This window comes from Thermobia domestica, chromosome 5 (assembly GCF_964235325.1).
Source record: "Thermobia domestica chromosome 5, izTheDome1.hap1.1, whole genome shotgun sequence".
Lineage (NCBI taxonomy): Eukaryota > Metazoa > Arthropoda > Insecta > Zygentoma > Lepismatidae > Thermobia > Thermobia domestica.
The window spans coordinates 151,589,171-151,616,869 of NC_137458.1; the positions used below are offsets into that span (position 1 = coordinate 151,589,171).

The 27,699-nt window shown below is 34.6% G+C and overlaps 1 protein-coding gene across 4 annotated transcripts in view; it reads right to left on the minus strand.

Annotated features, from left to right (window-relative positions):
• The window catches only part of LOC145686182 (lipase member H-A-like), a 68,907-nt gene that overhangs the window by 13,299 nt on the left and 27,909 nt on the right, over positions 1-27,699 (minus strand). For all 4 annotated transcript variants that reach the window (XM_081759205.1, XM_081759204.1, XM_081759206.1 and 1 more), the window contains exons 2-4: positions 24,166-24,271; positions 13,975-14,123; positions 12,264-12,512 (exon numbers count right to left, since the gene is read on the minus strand). In XM_081759205.1, the coding sequence (XP_081615331.1) occupies positions 12,264-12,512; positions 13,975-14,123; positions 24,166-24,248 (481 nt within the window). In that variant the 5' untranslated portion in view covers positions 24,249-24,271. The remainder of the gene's footprint in view (positions 1-12,263; positions 12,513-13,974; positions 14,124-24,165; positions 24,272-27,699) is intronic.

Consider the following 27,699-nt stretch of genomic DNA (forward strand, 5'->3'; position numbering starts at 1 on the left):
TGAAATTATTGAAGATTATCAGTGCGGAATTATACGAAGTCGATCAACTATCCACCAAATATTTACCATTCGACAAATACTCGAAAAGAAGTAGGAATATAATCCCCCGGTACATCAACTATTTATTGATTTTAGAAAGGCTTACGACTCGGTTAGGAGAGAAACATTGTACAACATTCTTACAGAATTTGGAATACCGAAAAAGCTAATTAGATTAATTAAGATTTGTTTAAATGAATCCAAAGTAAAGTCCGGGTAGGAAAATTTTTGTCCACAAGCTTTCACGTCGAGAATGGCCTGAAACAATGAGATGCGTTGTCGCCGTTATTATTCAACTTTGTTCTGCAATACGCTATAAGGAAAATCAAAGATAGCAACCAGGCCCTAGAGTTGAGTGGTATTCACCAGGTTATGAGTATGCTGATGATGTAAATTTAATAGGTAATGATAGGAGAACAATAAAAAGAAATACAGAGGTCTTATTAAACGCATGCAGGGACATGGGTTGAGAAGTAGATTCAGAGAAAACTAAATACGTGGAAGTTCGTCGGGATCGTAATACCACAAATTATGGATACGTTAAAATAGAGGTAAAGGTGGTGTTGTGGAACCCTGCTGGTAAAGTGGAACCCCTGCATATCGCAGCTTCCAAGCGCTGCAGCTAACTGAAAGAGCGCGAAATTATGCATTTAGTTGTCAAACAGTCCACTGTAGTGCTCGACTTCAGTTTGATGGGACATGTGCGTGCCGAGGAAGCTGTTTTGATTTTCTTCTTTTGTGAACTTTTTGCAAGGTAAGATTCATATTGTAACTTGATGTACTTTTACTGATTATAGACACCAAATGATTTGCTTATCGTAATCTATCATAGTTATAAATTTTTCCTTTCTTTAATAGCCTATGTTATCTTTCAAGAGTAAGGTGTAAGGAGAAGTAAAATTCCAATATGTCGAAGGTAGTAATGTGGTACCCTGCCTGTGTTGGTGAAGTGGAACCCTCTGAACTTTTCCACAAATCACTAATTGGCGTTCTTATGTCATTCCAGATGCCAAGGAAACAACCAGCCCCAAAACCGAAAACTGTTTTGAAGAAATGGAATAGTGAAAATATGATTCATGCAATCAAAGATGTTCGAGCGAAGAGAACAGGAAGCCAGTTTTTTCAGGAGTGTTCTGGTGTCTCCTCAAGAAGTCAGCCCAATACTTGAGTTTACGAGAAAGCGTTCTAATTGAGGACGGAAGGCATCGAGTGCATCAGTTCTTACAGCTTCACCTTACAAATTAGCATTGGAGGGGACATTGAACAAAGCTTAGTAAACAATGCAAAGTCATTGAAGAATCGTCTCATATTAAAATATGTAACAGCTGCAGACCAAACGACAAAAATTAAATGTAGAAGAAAACTGTCAATTGAAGTTGCATCTGCGTCTGAAGACGAATCAATCGGTTCTGGGGAATAAGGTTTAAGTATGCTGGTTAGAGAATTGTCCGTACACTGACGATGCAGCGTGTATATTTTGCAGACCGCAGAGAGAGCTTTTTCTACATAGTCGATAATAGCGTGGATTGCCTTTCGTAGACCTATAACGGGAATGTAAACCTAGATACCTTAATAAACGAATACATTTGTTGTGAATACCAGCCTGCATTTCAATTGGTAAAATTTTGAATTCTTTAAGTATACTGATATTGGGGTTCCACATTACCACCTTACTTTTGAAACGACCAAATTTGGAGTGTTCATAAAAAAGTGCATTATTTTTGTCTAATTCTGCATATTATCTAAACTTGATGGTATGTTGCGCTGTCAAACATAATACAGATTGTGTGTTCAAAGTTTGAGTGTATTTTATGTGCTCTATAAAATTTTACATTCCAAAAACAAAATGAGGTTCCACAATACCACCTTTACCTCTATCAAATAATACTTTTGATAAAATGGATACTTTCAAATATCTAGGATCTAGACGAAACCATTTTCATGAAGAAATTAAATGTCGAATAAAAGCAGGGAATTCTTGTTATTATTGAGTTCGAAATATCTTGGCGTCGTGAATTTTGTCAAGAAATCTGCAGCTTGTATAAAACAATAATCATGCCTGTTGGCTGTATGGTTGCGAAATATGGTCGCTTACTGTGAGGGAAGAATATAGTCTACAAGTATTTGAGAACAAGATCCTGAGACGAATATTCGGACCCAAGAGGAACGGGAATGGGGATTGGCGGAAACTTCATAATGAGGAACTATATAATTTATACGGTTTGCCGAACATTGTTAGGATCATTAAGTCTAGGAGGCTTAGGTGGACAGATCATGTAGCTAGGATGGAAGAAATTAGAAAAGCTTTCAAAGTCTTGACTGGAAGACCAATAACGACCATTAGGAAGACCTAGGCGCAGATGAGAGGACAATATTAAGATGGATCTGGCAGAAATAGGAATACAAAGTAGAAACTGGATCCAGTTGGCTAAGTATAGAAGTCAGTAGAGGGCTCTTGTAAACGCGGGATTGAACCTCCGGGTTCCATAGGCCATAGTTACTTAATGTCATTGTTTGGTCTTACAGTTCAGTCCTCAAGTATTTACATTTTTCTTTCTTTCTTTCTTTTTCTACTTCCAAATAATATATTATTTTGATTCCCAATTTCTTCATCCTGTGGGTACCAAAAACTCTTTCGCTGCACTTGCACTTTGTCACACAATCTCGTACTCCCATAATAAGACTTGTGTAACTCAAAATAAGTTTTAAGTTGTTATCAATCTTCAATGTCGAAAATTGTAATTTTTATGTATTTAAGAAAGGATTTCTCTACAATAATTAATAGGCCGACCATACATGTTGAAATAACGTTACAATTCCCAACTTTCTTTAGATACAAAGATTCTTTTGTCTTACCTGTAAAATTGACGTTTTAAAATTATGACAGTTTTATCCTGGGGGTGTCAAATGCTATTCCTCTTTTTTTAAAAAAAAAAAAATCTAAAATTCTGGTTTTGCGAAACTCGAATAGTGTTAAAGTCTTTCTTTCCGTATGAACAGGCTAAATCACACTACTATCTGTTGTCAATTACTTTATTGAAGTAAAGTATTAATTAAGTGTAACAGCTTACCATTATTGTTTATTAACTTAAATTTTTAACTTGTTGATGTTTTATCTATAATTAAATCTTATTTAGTGATGGATCTAAGTTATTTGGGTAGCAAAACTACTCGTTGAGCAAAGCAAAACGTTTATTGTAAAAATTAATAACGTGTAACAGTTTCCCCAACTATCCACTTGGCGTCATCAGACACTAACTGATGAAGTGTCTGATGTAGCCAAGTGTCTGATTGATGGTGACTGATGAAGCCAAGTGGACAGTTGACAAAACTGTTACACGTTATTATTTTTTTTACAATAAACGCATTGTTTTGCTCAGCGACTAGTTTTAATCGGATTTAAGTCTACTAAGGCAAAGCTTGTACATGGAGAATATTATTTAGGAAATTTTCGTCTTATCGATCATAAACTTTTTTATATGTGACTTGTTGTAGCTAAATTGTTAGCGTTCCAGTCTTAGTTGTAGAAGGCCCTAGTTCGACTTTAGGTGGGAATATATATGTTTCGGATTTGGTGTGAAATGATCGAGATCTCTATAGTATTGACGATAACTATAAGCCAAATTAAAAGTTAAGTGCATGTATGAGATATAATTTCTGTATATATTTTTGGGTAAGTTTTAAGATATCTGTAAGACAATCGTATTGGAATTTAGCACAGTTGTTGGCAGTGACATTCGTTAAGATAAGGGAAGTAATGGTTTTTTAATGTTTTGGATTCTGTGAACTGACCATAGCTAGTAGTAAAATTAGGATTGAAGAATTTTTAGTATGATTTAATAGTGGTTTACGTGTGTTATCGATTGATAGATGCAGATTGCAATTGAAGATGCTTACACGAATTTATTGGTTAGATTGGAACTTAGCGTCTCTCAGTGCCGAGGGTATATGCAACGTAGATCTACAGCTTAACTTGCAATCCAAACCATATGAGCTCCCGCTGGAAATACAAATCTATTACACAATACATTGGTTGCTTGTTTGGGACTGCACTTCAACATTTTCAACGTTATTTGGATGGATTGAGAAGATGCTTATCCATTTAGATTACTAAACACCGTTTTACTATTTAACAATATTGTTATTTGATTAATCTCTGCAGACATTTTATGGCCTGTTTGACCTTGTTTTACCAAGTATGAACTAAACCGGATGCTTTGGTTGACAAGCGGGCGAATAAATTACAATGAGACCATGAATATATTTTTATTCACCATGAATAACTGGATATTCTGTTCTTAATCTTTGATTTGAATTTTGAAAGAACGACTCGACTATTGCTTACTAGCACAGAAATTTAAGTCAGATTAGAATTTTCTCTGAGAATTCGGTGGCCAGCAAATGCTTTCATTATCTGGATTATAAACTCTGTGATACTGTATTATTTTTTTTATAGTTGCATTTCAGAAAATTCTTGAGCGAGTTTCTCAGAAGAAAATCTGTACGAAACTGTGAAAGTCACTGCCATAAATTTAACTTCCAGTGTTTAGCATTCCGTTTTGGAGGTCTACATAACACAGAAATTAATTTCTCCCATCGACCCAGTTTGACCTGAAAGATCACTATAGCTTGATTTGAATCACTATATGTTTCTGAAGTCTTACCATAGAATAAATATAGCATTTTAAAAGGGTGTTGCAAAAAATGCCAATAAAACCGATAAATAGGAAGTACTGTCGATATAATTTCTGTATATAAAAGCTTAGACATTCCCACTTGTTTCTTGAGCCATTAAAAATTCACACAACTTTTAATCAAAATATGATTTTTTTTTTCGTACTGAGTTATTATCTTCCGATCAAGATTTAACTTTCTGCATTTTTTCTCTGATGGTTGGTTCTTGAGAAGAAAGACCAAAATTTTAAAACTTTTCTGCTTTTTAGAATGAATAAACTTTCTCTTCCCAATTGTACATTCTTCAGAACAATTAGTCTTACAAGTTAGCCTCAAGTCAGAAGTCACATTCTAATAATCAAAGTAGCTAAGACCAAGTACGAAAATGCCATCTAACATATTGACTAGATGTTTGTATTAAATAGTCAATATTCAATGTTTCCACTATAGTTCACACCAAAGAATGTAGATTTAGGGAAAGAGGGCATATCTCTTAGCGATTTGATCTTTTTTTATATCTCTTATCGATTTTACTCTGATACCTCTCTTCAGTGGTAGAGCGTTCACCTCTGGTGCTTGGGGTCCTGGGTTCAAACCCTGCTCCCGCCAAGTGAACTTTGTGGTGGACAAACACCGTGTGCGTGGGTTTTCTCGGGGTTTTCCCGTTTCCTCCCACTTTCTTCATTCCACCATTTCATTCATCTCTCATCAACACCGTCTCCTTTAGCCTAACCGGCATAAACGTGGGATGTAAAACTCAAAAATTTCATTTCATTTTCATTTCTGATACCTCTCTACAGACATACAAACGGACATAGGCGTTCTGTAAGACTTCCGATACTTATGAATGGCACAAGTTTGGAAATCTAATAAACCGAGTGTGAATTAAGATTTTTTTTAGGGTAGTATGTACAATTAATATGTTAACAGACTTGTGATAGCATTTTGACTCAAAGTGTAATTTGCGTTATATAGCGTTATGTTGTGGTACGAAGTAAATCCAGTTTTTCTGCAAAATATCTCCGAATTGTATATTTATAAATTGCTACTGATGATAATGATTACAGAAAACGACGTTTACTGTCAAGTGTATTATTCATATAATATCGTATATTTGTATTTAAATGCTAGGAGGTATTCTCCCATTATTAGCAGGTCACTTGCCGCAACTAAGAAGCTTCCGTGCTCTCGGTCTTCCGCTAACCTCTTCGTCTTCACGTACGATTTTACTATTTTAATATCGTCTTGTAATTATTGTCCGTTTATCATCCCCTTTCTCTCTTTCCTGCCGCCATACCCTCTAGCACGTCTGTCATGATACAGTTATTTCTTAGCCAATGTCCTAACCAGTTTCTCTCCTCTTCTTAAGAATATCTAAATTTGTTCTTTTCTCCCCCACCATTTCTAGGACTCTCTCATTCGTTTTCTACTTGACCAAGCTAATTCTATTCATTCTTCTCCACACCCACAATTCGAAAACTTCCAAAGCTTTTTCATCATTTTTGTGTAATGTCTATGTTTCTGACCCATTACAATATTCCACATGAAGCATTTCATGTATCTTTTTCTCAACTCTTTATTTAAGGTCCGACAAAATAGTATTTTCTCCCTCCTAAAGACTTCTTTCGCCATTCCTATCCTTGCTTTTATTTCACGTTCGCACTTCATATAATCACTAATAATACTACCCAGGTGTAGAAAACTGGATAAACCACAGCAACTAAACAGATTACTACCAATAACAATTATCTTAACATGCAATAGGCTACACAAAATTTAGCATTTGCAAGAGCTAATTTTAAAGTGTTGAAATAAATGTGTTGTATGAACATGACAATGCAACTCTCGTCTCTTATAGCCCTCATCTCTTGTCTAGTAGTTAGCATATGTACGTTTGGTGAACGTTGTCCCGAGTTCCATTCCCGGTGGGAGAGCACAAAAAGTTTAATTTCACAATCATTCACTTTCATCAATCACCTGTCTCCTTTGTCCTAAAGGGCATAATCGTGAGACGTTAAGCTAAGAAAAAGGTAAGGCATGTTACAAACTAAAGCGGCATAGGTCTACTAATTAAACAAATTAATGGCTTTTGTAGATTTCCTTAATATGTTATTTATATAAACTAAAAATTCCACTATAGGTTATTCCACATAATTTTCACGGAGATGTAATAAATAAACAAAACTATCGATGTTTCATTCTCGTTTTACAATCTTTGAACTGACGTTTCAAAGGCAACTGACTGACTACCTTTATCATCAGAGTTGGAACAAATTAGAGAATTGCAAAATCGTAGTGGTATAATATTAATTGTTACATTGTTATAATTTTGTTTTTCAGTATATAATAATAACATTTTGTTACCATGTTAAATTTAATATAAAATTTATAGTATTAACCATTTTATATTTTTCTTCAGATTTTTATTGTAACAAAATTTTCCAAATTTCACTCATTTTTAAATCATTATCTCTAGATGTTATCACTTACCGGTATATCTTATCTCTATTGCTTCTCTTATTAAACTTTCTATTATTTTAGTGGCGTATTTTCAAATAAAATAGTGTTTTTCTTCTGATACATGTTGTGCTTGTTCTGACTTCTGTTATTAATCAGATTATATCATTACCTAGGTAATATAAATTTTAATCACATGTAACGTTGTAACCATATTTGGTTGTCATATATTGAAAAATTATATTATAACTATGTAACAATTAAAATTATACCACAAGACTGTACAATTCACTGGTGATAAAGGTAGCCATTGCCTTTGAAGAGACAGTTCAAATAAAAGTAGACAAGGATAGAATATCAAAAGTTTTAAAGGTTATGTGTTTTCAAATTTATGATTGAACTCGAATATTCCGCTTTTATGATTAGTTATCTAACCAAAACAACACAGTAGCGAACAATTATCGTTTGATCAAACATAAAAGTATTTATGAAGAACAAATGTTATCAATTGAACTTTATGGTGGACAAACACTGTGTGCGTGGGTTTTTTCAGGATTCTCTCGTTTCCTCCCAATTTCTTCATTCTACCATTTCATTCATTTCTCAACATCACCGCCTTCTTTAGCCTAGCCGGCATAAACGTTGGACATAGAACTTAAAAATGTCACTTTAAATGTTATCAATAAAGAAGAATCTTGAAAAGAAAGTGACTAAAGTAGAAAGTGGTAGATTATGTAGAGATGATAGATAATTTTGAATTGATTTAAAAGTCACGACTTGCTAGCAAAATGAGAACAATCAGGAATATAGAAAAGGAGATAGGACAGATGTGCAGTTTTAAACATTAATATTCACATATTTGACAACATGATAATTATGTGTTATAACCGCGGGACGTAAAACTCAAAGATTTCATTTCATTTTTCATGATAATTATATGAGTAAATATATTCATACATATTCAACACTAAAAATATTCTTTAACCATATCAAATAGATACTCAACAATTTCAATAATATCTATGATAACCATATACTGGATATTTTATGCATATAATATATTCAAACTGATAATCAGGGAACTTAATTGAGTATTTGGCCATTTGCTTCATGGAATGTCGATACTTGAATTTTAGTTTTTCTTTCGTAAAAGTTATTATTTTCTTAACCCTCCGGGACGCGTCCTGTTGTATAAAGTACAACAGGCATAGTTTTTTCTTTATTTTTCTTTTTTCTTTCTTTCTTTTTTTTTTTTTTTTGCGTTAACTGGTGTAGAGACTAATTTTGAGTTAAGCGGTTAGCAACCGCAATGTATTTTTTTGGCCATTTCTCCCCCTATCCGTGTCGCTCTGTTCATAGTCAGTTAGTTGTCAGGCAGTAATATTTGCATCCACCAAAGAACGTGCAAAAAACGTCTGTTGTACAAAGTACAACGCGCGGGTTCTCGTGTGATACGGAAAGGCGCGCGTGCCATGATTATCAGGCTGTGCAATCTTTGTTTCCTAATAGTTCTTTCTCAAAGGATTTTTTATTAATTTATGGTTCCTAATTTAATCTAATGTCAGGCACATAGTACTTAATAATTTGTTTCTTTAGTATTCCATTGTATCTTAATGCTGTGTTTCTCGGTTTATATAATGTACGGTTTTATTTTTTATGCATAGCAACGTCTACTAAGCTGTTTGTATACTTATTGGGTATCCAACGCTATTCTTATCCACAGTTTAGTCCAAGGCTTAATAGCTTGGCAATTATACCCTTTCTTGTATAAATCTTGATGCTACAATTCAATATTTATGCTTGCAGAGCGAGAACCTTTCTTTATGCAGGGAACACACATCCAACAATTTAAATTTGATATTTCGCAACACTGAATTATTTTAAAAAAATAAAATACAAAAGTAACTGATAAATATATGCCATAATAGAATATTCCCGTTCTGATCTGATTTATGCGATACTTCTTATTTTGTAACATCTTCACAAAAACAAGATAGGCCTAATTGAGTTTCCAAATACATGATATAGTGTTCGTTAACCGCAGAACAACAAACTCTAAGTATGTTCTAAGTTATAATAATAATAATGATAAAAATAGTAGAAAAGTCATCTTGTCTATTTGTAGCTATACTGTATTAACAAATTTGAAAAAGTAAAAACCATAACCTGTTCATTCCGTCTAACGACAGAAAGTAGCACGGTGATTAATGTTCCGGCGTGGCAACGAACAGAGTCGCTAAATATGCGGATGGAATCAGCCAAAATACTCCGACTTTGGGTTGTAGTGAGGGAGACATTTTAAACGCTCCTTCTACATTATTATAGTTGTGGTTCATATATATATAGCTTCTCATTGGCGTGTACCCAAGGCACTACACTACACTGACAAGGAAAGTACTTGAGCTCGAAAGGGTGAGTACGCACAAAAGGGAAGCATATGTAATGTTAGCATCCCGGAAGCAAATAGTAATGGCCGTTTTTCTGAAAGATGGTGTAAACGTCTGCAAGAGCAGGGTGTAGAGCACGTGTCATAACTACAGGGCCACATTGATTACACTTTTGAAAACTTGCACAGGTTCATCATTGTCATATCCTTTCTGCCATGCGTAATGAAGCATTGGTCAATATATATCCGCCGAGCACTGTTTGTAAATGACCGAATGTTATTTCAGAAGAAAGAACCGATCATGTAAATTCGGTGGCTGCACACAGGAACGTAACTGGAGGAAGTCAGTAATTCGCTTGGTGTACAATTTGTATTACCGAAAGAAATATAGCTATGTCCAAAGGTTGAGCATATTTTGTAGTTTTTGGTGGGATTAGTTTCATATCAACACGTTTTCCTACCCAGGCATCCCAAAGGATATGTTCATCCTTGGGTCCCGACCAAGAGTCACACAGTACGAGCGATATATCGTTGTCAGATAAACGTGAATTTAATACGTACACAAAAACTTGGTAAGATGTTCTTTCATCATCTTCCCGCTCACACTTGCGTCCACTACTACATTAGGAGGGTACCTTTCTTCCACGTTCCATGCAACACGGAGAGCGAAATTTACCACTTGATTCTTGAAAGCATATATACAATTTGTCAGCTAGACGTCCATCCAACAAAATTGCAACGTCAATAGTGTAGTTGTGTGTTGTACTATGCATCAATTGCAACGTCGAGATAGCGTATTTCTCTCTCTCTTTCGACAATGTACCGTCTGACGATAGTTCGTAGTTGAACTGGCTTTGATCACAGCTCCACACAAATTCTGTTGAGATGTTTTTCGTCTTGATTTGCTCATTTACTTCCATCACAAATGCTTCTGCATTGTTTGTTAATTCCCCTGACTCGTCATGCTCTTTCCATGATTGTAGCATAGTGATTCGATGGGATGTTATTCCATACTGCCGCTTCAAATTTGTAATAAGTTCTACTGAAACTGTGAAATTCGACAGTCCAATATTTCTGGCTATTTCCATTGCCTAAAGTTGTAACTGTCAATAATGGACGCTAGCTTCCATATCTCGCCCTTCACGAAACTTTGCTAGAGTACTCTACTTGATTGTCTTTAACTGTAATGTGCGATTTCCTTTGAACGCAGCTGTATTTTGCCGTTTCTTTGCTACATATTGTAACACCATTTAATATTGCTTTTTTTCTTCAATTTCGGATAGCGTTGCAAGAGTTTTATGTATGAGTTGAATGATAATCCTCGAATATGTTCTCTAGTGTGGCATCAGTAAACTGTGAGATCTCACTGTCGACATTACACCGTTTCGGCGACGATTCGTATTAACTCTGGCTACTTTCATTGTCTCTTGCAGGACTTACAATGTTATTACACGTTCTCATTTCTTCCTCTTCATTCTTTTCACAATCATCATCACTGCGCTCTAACGTTTAGAGACTTTCGGTTTCTAACTAATTTCCATATTCTTGCATAGTTAATTTTTCTGCAAAATGTGCAAATGTCTTATCTTCCAGACCAATTTTTTTCCTCATGACATACCTTGCGTCGCACTTCCACTCCAACTAATCACACAACATTCATTGGATTGATCACCACTCTCCGTGCCATTTGATTTCTCACTGCATATTCAACCTTTCCTCACTCGAAGGACAAGCATCGAAGCTATCTCTGCCACTATGTAGCGCCATCTATTGGTGCAAGTTTGCACCATCTCGCAGACAAATGGACATCACCTATCGCTTTAGGGGTACTAACATTATTCATACTCTTATTTCTATGTGTATTTGTTCGGTCGAGCTCACGTACTTTCCTAGACCGGCAAATACGCACAAACATGAAAGCATGTGCAATGTTAGCATTTCTAAAGCAAACAGTAATATCCGTTTTTCTGTAAGTTACTGTAAACTTCCGCAAAAGCACATGCCATAACTACTGTAGTTATGGCACGTGATCTACTTTGATCTGCTCTTGGGAACATTTACACTATCTCGCAGAAAAACGGACATCACTGTTTGCTTTCGGAGCGGTAACATTACACATCTGGGGTGCTATCTTTCCTTTTTGTGCGTATTCACCAGTTCGAGGCCAAGTACTTTCTTTGTAAGTATAATTCACGTAGGTATAATTCATTCTACTGTAGATTATGGAAGTCGTTCCTTTGTATCCCGACGGCTGCATCTCAGATTGATAAATCTCCTTTGAGCGTCCAAATTATATGGGATTTCACTTCTAGGTTAAGATCTGGACCTCGATACTAGGATTTTCTCCTGGTCTCTGGTCGTCTGATTTGTGATTAAACAATGATTGTATTCTGTTTCCCTAAAGCTCCATTACATATCTTCACTGAATTCGCACTTGCAATGAACACTAATACAACTGTGTCTCATCCACTCGAAATATAAAGGGAAGTTTGCCACTATATTACGCTATTTGCTCTTTCATCGTTTGAAAATGTGAAAACTACTCTCAAAATGAACATCAGGTAAGAGTAAACTAAATTATTATTAATAACTACAAAGAAAGAAATTGTAATTTTTGGATTACTAAAAATAAAATAGAAAAACAAACCGATTTAAGCGTGTTTTATCAATATAGTGACCCAAGAGGCATAACATCACATTGTCTTACCTGTAATTCTTTTAAGTTTTCCAGACTGGATGTGTCTTCCAACAACACCTGCCACGTGGGCTCCCAAACTCATTCCAATAACATGAAAACTGTCAAGTGGTACACCAAAGCTTACAAGATAGTCAATCAACCGTGCTGTATATTTCCCCACAGGGATTATGTTATTCTTTGCCACGCCGTACCATGGGCCTGCTGATAACTCACTCCAATCTACAATTATGAAGTTATGATCTCCTCTTTTCATGTAGGCTACAATGAAAGGATAAAACATGAACATTCGATAATGCACTTTCAACATTTTTAATAAACTTTATTAAGCAACTTAAAATAATTTTATACTTTCTCAAAACAGTTTATATTTTTATTTTTATTGCATTTAATTCATTAAATCAGTGGCGTGCTAAAGAGGAAAATATGGGTTTTACAACCAGTTCAGAAAGATACTATTTATGCTAAAATAAACATCTATCGCATTAAGATATGTATACAAACACCTGAAACTATGTAAACTTGAGGGCAAGAATCTCCCTTCTCATCAATGAATTTCTGTGTATGATACTGCTTGAAATCAAACTTATGCAGAGTAATACTGTAGGCAAACACAAAATTTGAACAAAACTCTATAAGCCACAGAAAATTAATATTACAGTGATCTTCCTTATAATCTTCCTGATTAATATTATAGTGAATAATACAAATGCAAATAAAAACTAACTAACTCTATGGCCTATGTAACCTTGAGGTCCAATGCCGCATTCACAAAAACTCTCCATTGACTTCTGTCCTTAGCCAAATAGATCCAGTTTCTACTTTGTATTCCTGTTTCTGCGAGATCCATCTTAATATTGTCCTCCCATCTGCGCCTAGGTTTTCCTAATCGTCGTTTTCCGATTGGACTTCAGTTAAGACTTTGAAAGCGTTCCTACTTTCTTCCATTCTGGTAATATGACCTGCCCCTGAACCTCCTAGATTTGATGACTCTAACAATGTTTGGTAAATGATATAAATTATATAGCCTCGTTATGAAGTTTCGGCCATTCCAATTCCTCTTGGGGTCCAAATATTCGTCTCAGATTTTTTCAAATACCTTCAGTCTGCGTTCTTCCCTCAGAGTAAGTGACCATGTTTTGCAACCATACAGAACAACAGGCATGATTATCGATTTATATATTTTAAGCTGCAAATTCCTCGACAAAATTCACGACGCTAAGATATTTCGAACTCATTAACAACAAGAATTCCCTGCTTTTAGCTGACATTTAATTTCTTCATGAATATGGTTTCGTCTGTTAATATTAATCCTAGATATTTGAAAGTATCCATTTTATCAAAAGTATTATTTGATATTTTAACGCATCCATAATTTGTAGTATTACGATCCCGACGAACTTCCATTTAGTTTTCTCTGCATCTACTTCTCAACCCATGTCCCTGCAAGCGTTTAATAAGATCTCTGCATTCTTTTCTATTGTTCTCCTATCATCCCCTATTAAATATACATCATCAGCATACACTCTAACCTGCTGAGTACCTTTCAACTCTAGGCCCTGGTCTTTGACTTTCCTTATAAACTCCAAGTAGTAGTTGAAATTATTTTTGATAGCTTATCTTTATAACTTCGATATTCTATAAAAATATAAAACAAAAGCACAAATTACAACGTAATATACGCTTTAGATATTCATAAATTATTGTTATTTTTATTTCTTACCTCTTTTGACTACTTTAATTGATTCTGATGTTTCTCCAGACATAAATCCAGCAATGTAAACTGCTGTAGGAAGGCTTCTGTTAAAGTAAGACGTTTTCAAGGCATATTCATCATCTATACTTAGCTTTTGGTGCTCATTAGGATTCTTCCTGTATATAAAACAATATTTTGATTGTAATATTAAGCAGTACATATTTTACATATATCTAAAGGGAAATATTCAGTGACATTGCTTCTAATTGGAAAGGTATTTCTTTCTTGGTTGCTTCCTATGGAAGTTCTATGTTAAATATCCGAAATGCAAATTCTGAATTCCCACAACTCACTACCGACGTACTATTCGAACTAAATGAGAGATATTTTATTAGGAAATAGTAGAAAGTATAAAGTTTTCTCCACAATATCAATTTCCGAATATCCATTTGCTCGTTATCAAATAATATAATAATATACAATATATTATAACAATAAATATTATATATATTTTAAAGACAAGTGTACTTACAACTACTTTTGCTCGACAAACAAAACAATCAGTAACTTATGAGAGCACCATTTATGAGATCAAAATACGAATGTTGTTTTATTAAGCAAGTAGACATTTGGAAATTGTTTCTATGTTCTAAAAATAGACCTACTATTTACATGATATTAGGTAATTGGCATGGTCAAAGAACGCCTTATGTAGCAGCTTGAGGTAGTTACACTAATGTAAGTACTGCCAGAGCCGTATTTTCACATGGGCCAACAGGTCAGCAAATTGTGAGCAAGATTTGAGGGTTCAGCAAATTTTCTCATAACACTTTTTTTTATATATATATACTTCTCTTCAGCAGTGACTTCATATTGGTGACTAGTCAAATCAACCATAATTAAAGAGTTTGGTTTACCAAAGCTCTACTTTGTCCCTGATTCCATCCGTCCAGAACAGAAAACATATCAAGAACTACTTTATAGATTACGATGAATTTTCGTCAAAGTTCAGAGGAATAGTTCCCAACCAGTGTGTCGTGACAAAATAATGCATCGCGCAGGTCCATAGAATTTAAAAATCATAAAGGATTTTATAATCAGTTAAAATCAATTTCGGGGTAGACTATCGGTCAAAACTTCGAGCGATAGCAATAATACTCAGAGTTACTTTATAACCTTGTAAGCTTATAAATAGAGGTCGATAATTTCAAGTATTTGGGAAGTATTTTTATGATTTTTACGCTTAGCAGGCCTCATATGGGACTTAGGAAAAAGTTACAATTCAATATATGGAGCATTGGATTGTATGGTTCAGAGACTTGGACATACGGAAGTTAGAGAAGAGATATTTGGAGAGCCTCGAAATGTGGTGTTGGAGGAAAATGGAAAAGATAAAATGGACAGAGATAGCAACAAACGAAGATGTTTTAAAACGGATAGGAGAGAAGAGGATACTTGTAGGAATGCCAGTGGATTGGACACATCTTGCGAAGAAATTGGCTTCTTCACGCCGTCATAGAAGGAAAAATGAAAGGGAAACGAGGAATAGAAAGAAGAACACACCTCATTGATGATTTGAGAAAAAGAAGAAAATATTGGGAGTTAAAAGAGGAAGCTGAAGATATAGAAACCTAGAAGAAACATTTCTAGGTCCAAATCTAAACTTGAAAAAAGAAATCCTCATTAGTCCAGGACCTGCCGAAAGGCAGAATAATTAATAATTATAATCTTATAAAAATTTTTTAAAAAACTGTATCGAGATGTGGTGTGCGTTCAGTAAGGCGTCATCAGTAAAAAACAGATTGGAAACCACTGGTGTAGAGAATCAGAAGTTAAGATCCGAGTTCGTTGATAGAGCTGATAAAAAAAAAAAAAAAACTAGAAATAGTACAAATCAACCATTATTGTTTTTCCCTTTCATCACTATAGAGCAAAGCGGTCATACGAAGTAAGAAGCAGTTTCCTGTAATATATTAAGTGTGTCAATAATACATTTCATCTTCTTCCTTAACTCTCTACTAAAACCAGAAGCGATAGAAATCCAGTACGATTTCCGGTTTCAATAATGATCTACAAAGAGCGAGAACAACAAGAGATAGCGAGAAGTGTTTTTTTTTTAAATTTATTTTAAAAGAAAATAATCGATTGAGCGTTCTAAGAATAGGTACCATCTTCTTTCTTATATATCTATTCAAGCTGGAAGTGGGAAAATCAATCATTTCATTGATCACTATATAGTAAAAAATATAATAGATAGTGAGAAATGGTTTTCTGTAATAAATTAAGTGTCCCAAGAATACATTCTATCTCCATTCTACCTCTCTATTAAAACCGGTTTCAATGTTGAACGACAAAATATCACGCCATGCAAACCAAACTCCTGGATCCCAGACGGAGCTCATGTAGTTCGGATCCCACATTAAACTGTAGGTCCATGTCTCATATAGCCTCGCTGCTGAGAGGGATGCTAAACTCAAAATCAAATCCTTCGTGTGACACTGCTACTCGTTTTATGATTCGGTCCATTTATCCTTCGAGCATGTATGTGTTGGAAGGCTTTAGAATAACCAATCTGTGCCCATGTTAAAATAACCTTTCAGGGACACCCTGTACATCCATTTACAAAAAATACCTTCACTCGAAAGGAGTCGCATTTAGCACATTGCCAAACTCCCTTTAGTAAAATGTTGTTCTTTTACTCAACAGGAAATAAATTTTCATTGATTTGTGGAATGTCGTGAATGTAAAAGAAATTCGTTAATGAATTCACTTTCACTAATGTTTTTCCTTTCGTCTCCAAGGTCAATGTCACACCATCTGTATATGTGTCCACGGAACAGAGGCCGACTGTACTTGTTGTGGCTGTTACGTAACAACACAGCCGTGTAGTTCATTGCCTCTTGACAGGATGGGAATTTTCATTTGACTTAGAAACCTACTTACCTTGAAAGGTTACTGTCAAGCATTCACCTGCACGCAATGTTATTCGATTATATACATACGTAGATACAATGTAGCGCACGTCGTCATTTGTGCGTAAAGAAATAACTAAGAAAGTTAGACTACCATTTCTTTATCGAATTCTTGGTGTACACCGAGAAATGAAAAATACTTTACACTTTTGTTATTAAATATCCATGAAAAGTACTTTTAAGAGGAATGTATTTTATATAATGCGCTTGAAAAAGGACGGATTTTTTTCTGAAATTGTTCAATGTTATTGTCTTGTTAACAAAAGTTCGAATAAAATACACTAAAAAGGATTTTAATGAAGTAAAATGGATAAATAGTACTCAGACCAGAGCCGGATTAAGGGAGGGGCTTAGGGAGGCTATAGCCTCGGGCCTCCAAGTGAACAAGGACCTCCACTCTGTTCAAAATCTCAACTGGCTATCTAAAAGGAATCATGAAGATACAATCATCACCATAAAATAAAATATGACCAAAAATATGAAACATATTCCCTTAACTTTCCTACTGTATTTTCACAGAAATGTATTAGATGAAGTCAGTAGGGGCCACATATTTTTTCTAGCCCCGGACCTTCAGATGAGTTAATCCAGCCCTGACTCGACTAAAAGCGTTCCCTCAGAGTAAGCGACCATGTTTCGCAACCATACAGCTTAAAAGGAGATTATCATTTTATACATTCTAAACTTGAAACTCTTCAATAGAATTCGAGAAAATAAAATACATTAAAATACATTTTGGATTTAAAAACACGAATTCCCTGCTTTCAGTCGACATTTAGTTTCTTTGTGAATATGGTTTTGGTCTGTTAATATTGATCCTAGATATTTGAAAGTATCCACTTTGTCGAAAGTATTACTTCATATTTTTGCGCATCCATAATTTGAAGTATTACGATCTTAAAGAATTTGCATGTGTTTAGTTTTCTCTGTATTTACTTCTAAAGCCATGTCCTTCAAAACGTTTAATAATACCTCTATATTTCTTTCTATTACTCTTCAATCATTCCCTATGAGATTTACATCATCAGCATATGTCATAACCTGGTGAATACCATTCAGCTCTAGGGTGTGGTTACTATGTTTGATTTTCCTTATACCGGACTCCAGAACAAAATTGAATAAAAATGTAGACAACTCATCTCCTTGTTTCAAGCTATTTTTGACGAAATCTAGTGGACAAGTATGTTTCTACTCGCACTTTATTTTGGGATTCATTTAAACACATCTTAATTAATCTATCTTGTTTTTCTGTATTCCAAATTCTGTGAGAATGTTGTACAATGTCTCCCTCCTTACCGAGTCATAGGTCTTTCTAAAATCAATAAATAATTGATGTACCGGAGTACTGTACTCACATTTCTTTTCGAGTATTTGTTGAATGGTAAATATCTGGTCGATATTTGATAGATTTCGCCTATATCCGCATAGGTAATCTCCAATGATTTCGTCTGCGTATGAGGTCAATCTTGCTAACAGAATGTTTGAGAGGACTTTATAGGATGTTGACAGAAGGAAGATCCCTCGATAATTATGTAACTTCTTTAACTCCTATCAAGTTCATCCTATATTTCTCTAACTCACTCGATACGGGTTTTAACTCCCCTTCTCTATAAAGATTTCCTATATTCCATGTTCTGAGACTCATGCCCATTTTACTTTGCTGAGGTCGTGCCAAGTTATCAATGCCAGTGTGACTACCGCTAGTACTTTCGTACTAGATTTAGTACCTTTTATTACATTTTAGTGTTCTAGTACGTTCACTAACAAATCTAGTACTTTTTTCGTCCTCCTCTTTTCTCATAAACGTTTGGGAAAGAAAAAGAAATTTCATAAAAATTTGGCAATGTATGAAAATTTCAATATTCCAGGTAACATTTTTTTTTGCCTTTTTTTTTCAACAGTGGTATTTAGAAGAGCGGAAGTGGGACATAGGTGCCATCCGGTTGCCTTCTCCAACTAATAAATGACCACAGTAAACAATATTACATATTTGGTGATCCGTTTAAACAGTCGGCTATTAAGGAATTAAAACTATTTCCTCAATAAGCCCATTTTATGATATTTCTTGTTTTCTCTCGACATCCTCAATATTTGTCATACTTGTGTTACTTTAGTGGTTTTACAGTGAGTTCTAATACGACAATTAAGCAGCGATTCCGCCAGGATTTTTAGTTTGGGGGTGTAAAGTCAAAATTGGAATGGTGTAAGTGGTTTCTGAATAAGTACCTTTTGTACAGGATGAGGTTGCTAGCTTCACGTCAAACTCCTAAGCAGGGGAAGCACCCCTTGTCATTTGTCCACGAACGCTTAGTCATTACATTTGCAGCTAACTTCTATATCTAAAGGCCATCTTGATCCACAACCTGTGAACACACCATGCCGTGGTAACAAGAATTCACGCTCTGGACACCATATTTCGGTTCCATCCCTAGAACATCGAACGTGCTACATAAGTATGATCTCACTTTAAATAGTAAGTTGCAACCAGCAGAAATGGAAGTACAAGTCAGTTAATGAATATTACCATCATAGAACATAGTCAACGTAAATCTTATGGGTTTCAGACAATTTGGCACAGAACACAATTTTTGCCTATTTAAGAGTCTGCTAAACATGAAATAAGTCAGAAAATTAAAAAAAAAAATGCAAATGCAAACTCACACTTGACTGGAATATAAAACTTATGCGCTACGCTTGATCAAACTTTTTAACTTTTAAGTCCACTTATGAATATAAAAGTAAATACTTAGAAAATAAATAATGAGATCGAGAAAACGTTTTCGTTTTTGGAAAAATCGAAAAACTGGCATTTCGTTTTTTCCAGAAAACAGTGCGCTTTTTACCCAAACTTGTTTCGATTTTCTTTAAAAATCAATTTAGTTTTCCAAAGAAACAGTTTTCCGTTTCATCCAACTTTTCTTCAAACAAGTTAACGAAGAAGCACAACGTTTTTTTTTATAGAAAACCGAACCATTCGTTTTTATAGAAAACAGTTTTTGAGCCTATCACTAAAAAATGCCAAGTATGTGTTATTCTGAAGCTTTATTAAACTAGCAAAGATCGACTTTTTCAGTATCTGGATAGTGTATTATGAATAGTAATTAGTGAGTTTCAATTCAGTCAGGCTGGGTCTACCTATACGGTAAAAAAAGGAGAGACATCGCTACACAGAGTGGACCTGAACAAAACATCAACAAGTGTGTGAAATGTAGGAAAAACAACCTCCTCGACGGCTTCCAAATCTGACTGGATTCAGTGTGCTACATGTTCGAAGTATTTACACAGAACGTACAATTTGTATGGAACACTCTACCTGGATTCTAGAAAAAGAATATTCGTGTGAAGAACTTGGGGAAGTAAAAATGATTTAGTGCGGAATCTCTCCTTGTGTTTTTCATGGTACCCAAAATTCTGTAATGCTTCTGTAATTTTTTAAGGAAAAAGAAATCTATTGAAAAAATTCCCAATGGATGCTTTTTTTTTTCTTAAAGTACATAGCTTCTAGTTAAGTTTTCACGTAGATAAATTTCCACAAAAGTAAAGATGAAAAGTGTGATTCTCTATTCAGTTATGAGAATGTTCGATGTCTCTCTTCGTTTTACCTTAATTATATGACAAATGAATTAACGTTTAGTGTGAACCAATGAGCTTGCGATACGCTATTGCCGAACTTGCGGTGAGAAACTTGCTTCTAGTGGATGAATGTTCGACATATTGTTAAAGTTATAGTTTAACTAAAGGGCATAAAGCTGAATCGAAGCACTGATAACTTGCCATAAGTTGATTGGCCTACATGAGAGCAACGCTCAGGGTCGAAAGTCATGCGGGTGCCACACACGTTTTTTTCTTTTTCTTTTTTTTTTTTTTTTTTTTTTTTTTTTTTTTTTTTTTTAGCATTGGCTAAATTAATTTGAGGTTTAAAGTTTTGGTCTACATAGTTATTTGATCCGAAAAATTCAAATCGTAACCTATTAACACATTACAATGTAAATGATATTTTTTTTAAATGTACCGGTACCAGCCAGTACAGTTTTTCTTAGGGCTTCCCATCCAACGACGACAATTTAAGAAGGGACCTAATACAGAGAATCTTTAAAAAAAAAAATTACTGACTGTGTCGAGTAGCATTCTGATTTCAAAACGTAACATATTAAGATAGAAATCTTGCACACTTAGGGAAACATACTCAACAACAAATAGCAGTTTCAATACATTCCCTATTCCACCGTACAGAAATCCACACTATCCTTCAATCATCTTTAGAACAGTAATTGTGCTATTAGACAAGAAATGAGACCAAAAGCTATACAACTACATTTTTGGGGCTTAATTTCAATCCAGAATATAATGCATATCACTATGGTACTGGTTGAAATCATTTTTAAAAAATCTACCATATAATAAATTACCTATAGTATTTAATAGTTGCATGCGTACAATGTCGATAGAGTAATAAAATATACTACAATATTTCTATGCGACAATGATGCAGTATTTTGTATCTTGACGATTCACCATAGAACGACTTTTAAGATATACAGTATATGTTCCACTGGGTAATTTATTACAGTAACCGCTGACTTGATCAATTATGAACCAAAGACACGTAGTCCCTGCTGTCTGGAATTGCATTACGTTCAATGTATTGCTGAGCGTGTTAGTTGCTGTATCCATTGGGTCATCTATCCTCGTTTTCCCGTTATTTAAGCAAGGTTCTTATTTAAGATTGACTTACTACTATACCTGTTATGTACACCTTAGATTATTCATGTTGTTCATGTAGTATTGCAGTAGCAATTTCGTTTCATTTGCAGTGGTCAATTCATTGCTTAATTTCTTGACTGTGAGTCTACGTATATCATATGAGTTGAAATTCTGTTCAGATCAGCTAGCAGGTTTTTCTTATTAATTGAGTCATACTTTATATTATTACCAGCAGAATACGTATTATTACCCAATATTATTATATTATTACCCACTCTTCGAACGACAATAATAAGGTTTTAATGAATATAAAGCGGAAATTTAAATATTGTAGAAAGCCCCCTCTTGAAGAGGAATTTTAGAAAGCACAGAAACATATGCTTGCTCATTTCTAATCACGAGATAATACACTGAGGATTTAGGATTTAGAATTTAGATTTCTGAGCTTTCGGCATCTAAGGCCATTTAGCCCGTCACGTTTTGAGGGATGAAGTCCCTCGGCGAGCACACTATCCGGGGAAAGGGAAGGAAGGAAGTGATCTGGGACCTATAAGCTAGGTACCACCCTGGCATTTGCCTAGTGTGTGAATGAGGAAAACCCAGGAAAACTACATTCAGGGTGGCTGGCCTGAAAAAGCGTTTTAAACTTTTTCGACCGAGTGCCCCCACCGGGAATCGAACCCAGGACCGCTCCCACCGAAGGCGAGAGCGTTAGCGAGAGTTAATACACTGAATTACACACCTCTGCGAATCCTTCAGCGAATCCTAACCTTAGGCATATTCTGAGTAAGGAATTAGAAATTAGAATATAACAGAAGCTGTCCCCTGTCTCCCATTAGAGGTGGAACTTTCAAAAACGCTGGAACACGTACGGTACGTACGCCTAATTTTTAATTAAGATTTCGTGTATCAAATTTCACGCCTCCAACTTAAGTGACTTTTCACATTGGGACATTTCTGGATTTTTTTTAAAAATCACAAATTTAAATATAAAACTGACCCACTTCTTCCCTTTTGGAACGAAATTTTTCAAAACACTGAAATACATACTCGATTGCTTTTAGTGAGGAATTTATATACAATTTTTATCTCCCTAATTTCAGGAATTCGTGATACTGTGTTCTTGACAAAAAAAAAAAGTGAGTGAAAGACACACACACACAGAGAGAGAGAGAGAAAGAAAACAAAAGGAAATGCCCTCCTTTAGCACTTTGGAATTTGGATTTCTGAAAAAAAAAAAACTTTTTTAAAACCCTTGCTATCGTAGCAAAAAGAATATTCAGTTCAAATTTTACATCTCTAGCTATAGTAGTATTGTCTGGGCGTTTGGTAAGTGAATGAGTCACTTTTACTCTTTTATACGAGTATGAAAGTACAGGTTATTATTAGTAGTAGTAATAGCAGCAGCAGAATTGAACTCACTATGTCTTAATTACGCATTGTCCCGTATTCTTTTCTTAGTGAGAATGCATTATTTTCTCAATGTATATTACAAGTACCATTGGTAGGGTTGCCATATTTTAAAATTAGAAAAGCGGGAGATTCTAAACTGTAAATACTGATGTGAATTTGTGTATTACAAATATTGACCTGAGGATACTTTGGACAATTTTTTTTAAAAGTGATTTCTTTGTTATGTGACCCTTCGAATATAATTTTCTAACGAAACTAAAGTAAAGCAAATTTAGGTTTTGCTTTTAATGTTTTATTGAGTTCAATAAATGCGAGTCTCGAATTGTAAAGTGAGTATTACAGTAAGATACCTGTAATTGTAAAGATATCTGTAAGGTTTTTTTTTTTTTTTTAATCGATAAATGGCAGATATTGTTCATACGGTTTTCGAAGAAACACACAATGATTTCTAAATTTTTATCATAAGAAAAGTAAAACATATGTATTTAGGAATCTTGGTCAATCTCTTATAAAATTTCTAATCATTTTTATAAATTGATACTTGAAATCGTACTAAGATACAAAATTACCACGTCTTCACAATATATGAAATACAGCATGAACATTTTAAAAGAAAAAAATATTAATAATGAATCTAATCTAAATAAAGTGCTAAGGATACCATAATTCAATTTGCAATCATTTCTCAATATATAAATACTAGGTGAACACATGTAAAAACAGACTTGTTCAGCTGAACTGGATAGAATGGTCATCAAAGAAATACGAACCCATGAGAGCATACATTAGTATTCAAACCACCATATATTAGTATTAGTAGCTGAACCAAAATGTGTATGATTATGCCACTTTTTTAAAAAACATATTTTTCACTATTTTTAACTTTCTTTAAAAAAAATCTCGATTGCATAAAATCTTATCACAAAATTCTACACATGATACGTATTTCATATTGTATCATGCATTTTCTCCAATGCAAAAAAGCGAGTGGTTTTTCGTGATTAAGACATGATTAAGCGGGGAAGAAAAATAGGACCTGAAAATCGGGTGGTTCCCGCTAAAATCGGGTAGTATGGCAACTCGAACCATTGGTAGGTTATTATACAATAATAATTGATAATGTCCTTACCTTGTAAAAAGCTTAAAGATTATTCCTGCCTCTCTATTACTTTCAGAAGCAAACAAAGGCATCATTTTAAAGGTCATTCCCATCACCTCCAAACCATGTATACAGCCTACAAATAGTAATAATTATAATAATAAAAAGGAAAGTAGTCTATTGTAACTTTATAGTTCTATCATCAACAATTAAATAATGTCAGAACAAGATAAAAGAACTTAATTCTTAACAGAATTGTAATAGAAGACATGTAAGAACATATCAGCACAACAAAAATGTGAATAGAATTGAACAGTTAAACAACTAACAATCCTCGACGATTAATAATTGTAGGCTCAATGGGATGGGAGATAAGTATCGTACAAGTTAATAATGATAAAAATAATTTTTGGAGGGAAAAATTAAATGAAGATAAGGATGGAATCGAGGCGAAACGAGACTGCATATACTCTCTGTCTCATTTCGGTTTAACAAATCGTGGTCTCAGACTTGGTCTCGTATCGAATCGAAAATCGTTGTATCGTTCTTGTCTCGATTCATTGATGTTTGTCTCACTGTTGGTTGACTGCTGATTTCACCATAGAAAATTACACTTATTATCTCAACAAATATTTTGTGAATTATTACTACAATATGTTTTAGTTCAGATGGATAAAATACTTTATTATCGTTTCACTTTTCCGAGTTTAATTGACACTTCGTACCTCAGGTTTCTTGCATCTTTATGGTAAGCATAATTCGCCACAGTCTAATAGCTGAAGCACTCATTTTTGCTTTCAAGGTCTTGGGTTGGATCCTCAAACGTATTAGATTCAAGTTGCAATATCTCGCATAGTTCGGATCCCACTTTAAATATATTTAAGGTCGTAATACATTATATATGTATATATTCTGACTTTCTTCTTGTGCCTACGAATCTGCAACAAGCACCACCTGGACAAAATTAAAGGGTGTCCCATAAAGAACACAACTTTTGAAATGCCCGCCATTTCTGTTCTATTAAGTTGGCAGCCCTGAACGCTGCACGATTTTCGTCTGTTGTCTTTGTCATTAGTAGTCACGGAGCACCGAATAACGCATAATCGTAATCTGCTTTCTGTACAGGTAGGAATGGAGCTTGTACGACGGAACAGCCTGTTGTCACAGTGAAAACTTATTACAAATATCGTGAAGCGCTCCATTCTAAGCCGTACAAAAAATAGTTAACGTTCATTGGCGCTCTGTGACTACTAACTACAAAAACAGTAGATGAAAATCGTGTGACGTTCAGTGTTGCCAAATTACTAGAACAGAAATAGCGGGGATTTCAAACGTTGCCTTCTTTATGGAACACCCTTTAGAATCCCAATGGGTTAATCGGTAAAAGATCTACCTACCAACAGGACAGGCCGGTTTCGTTCCTCGATGATGTGGAATTCATTCCCTCGTTTTACTCTGATTAACTCTCATGCTGTTCTTGACGTGTATGTATGCACGAATTTGATACTTTTGTTATGTATATGTATGTTCTGGAATGTGTTGATATGTGGGGTCGTAAGTAACCAGAAATGGAGTGGGTCAGTGGGTCGGTGGGTCAAGCTTTCTGAGTAAGTCAGTGAGTCGTGGGTCAACAGCTTGCGACCCACCATCTACCATGACCCACTGCGACCCACCGACTCATTATGATCTACATTCTGCTCACTGCATTGTAGACAGTGTCTTCTGAAGACTGGTAAATTTGTCTTCATTTTACTTTCAAGACCTTCATTTCCCTTCCTTTTCCATTTGTTACTTACCTGAGGTGAGTATATCTAACCAAGTGAAAAAAGAACTTCAGGCACTTTTGGATATTGATATTTTTAATTGTAATAATAGCTATAGGACTTATACTACTACTTGGCTTTCGAGACCTGTGAGTTTTTAGAGGAGCTAACTACTGCAAAAATTCATTTTTGAATCACTCTAATATATAAATTATTATATAAAAAATTGAATGTAACTATGTGTACCTGATCATCACGGTCAAATTGCAAAGTCAAATGAAATTGCTTTTGGTATATAATTAGGCCTTAATCCAAACTGGGATGTTATATTGTTTTCATTATAATACATAATATCCTAAGGAAGTAGTGAAGATCCGAATTTTTGCCCCAAAAAATTAGTATCTCACACGCCGTTAAACTTACGGAGCTGAAAATCAGTGTATTAACTCTTTATTGAAAATAAACAGAATGTGCCCTAGCGTTTTTTTTTTTCTTAATTCTCCTTTATGGGGGCGAGCACTTTCTATATATGGAAAATTGGTAGTGAGTTGGTATGTAAAAATGATCGAAAACGATCGATGTTATGTAAGAAAAAAATCAGAAACAAAAAATACAGTGCTTGGCTTCATATATCCCTTGCTTTCTACTATAATAATTGCTGAAGCTTATGTTTATTATATGGAGCGCTTTTAGCACAGGACAATCAACTCATAAAGTTGTGAGAAAAATAGGCATAAAAATTGTACTGTAAGCTTAATTACACGGAAATTTTAAGTTTGCATTGTACGCATAATTATATGGAAAATTTTACCCTTTTTTCCCTTTACGTTGGTCTACTTACCTTGATTTTGAACTTTCAAATTTCATCCTTTTTTCCATTGAAAAGTATCGACAATTCAACAAAGAAATAATTATACTATGATAATTTAAGTGAAATTCCTCATAATTTAGCACATTGCAAACATCAGTGTGGGAATTGAAGGGGAAGAAGGAGAGAAATTCCCATTCACCTCTGAACACTTTCCAGGAACCTCGTTCCCTTTCGCTTTCTAGACGGGGGAGGGAACTTGGTAATGGCATCAAACCTTCATGTGTAATTACAAAAATTAAATTTATAAACAAATAAGAAATCATCAGTTTATCAGGCTTTAATTTATAATTTATTCACAAGATTCCCTATCGAAGGCGTAATAGATAAAGTTTCTGTTCTCCATGAGTCGACATTGCCAACTCACACGGTCGATATGGAAAAAATGTTGTATGATGATAGAGAGATGATACTTCTTGCTGAGTATTTCAAAACTGACCAAGAAAAATCGTTACCAGACTTAAGTTTAACAAGCAGATTATCGATGAGAAGTTGCGGAAATTTCTACGTCGGTAGAAGTATTATCAATTTCCACGACAGAGTACGAACGGGGATTTTCCCTTATGAATTTACAGATGACTGATATTAAAAATAGACTAAGTGCTCAAACATTGTCTAACTTGTTGTTCATCAATGTTAATGGCCCACCGCTAGACAAGCTCAAAGTAGACGTGCTAGTTATTTCTTGGCTGAAGGATGGACATCATTCCGCTGCGGATGATTTACCACGAAAAAATTATGGAGGCCAACAGTAAATAAACCCGATTTCAGATTTGTTTTAAGGTGGAAAATTACGAGTTATGGAAAATGTATACTTGTATTGCTAATGGCTTATTTGTGTTATTCAACTTTGTACCTAATTTTTAGTAAGTCTCTTCTTTGCTTTAGGTAAACTACTTTGAATAAATATTCATAATAATTGCAATTATGCAT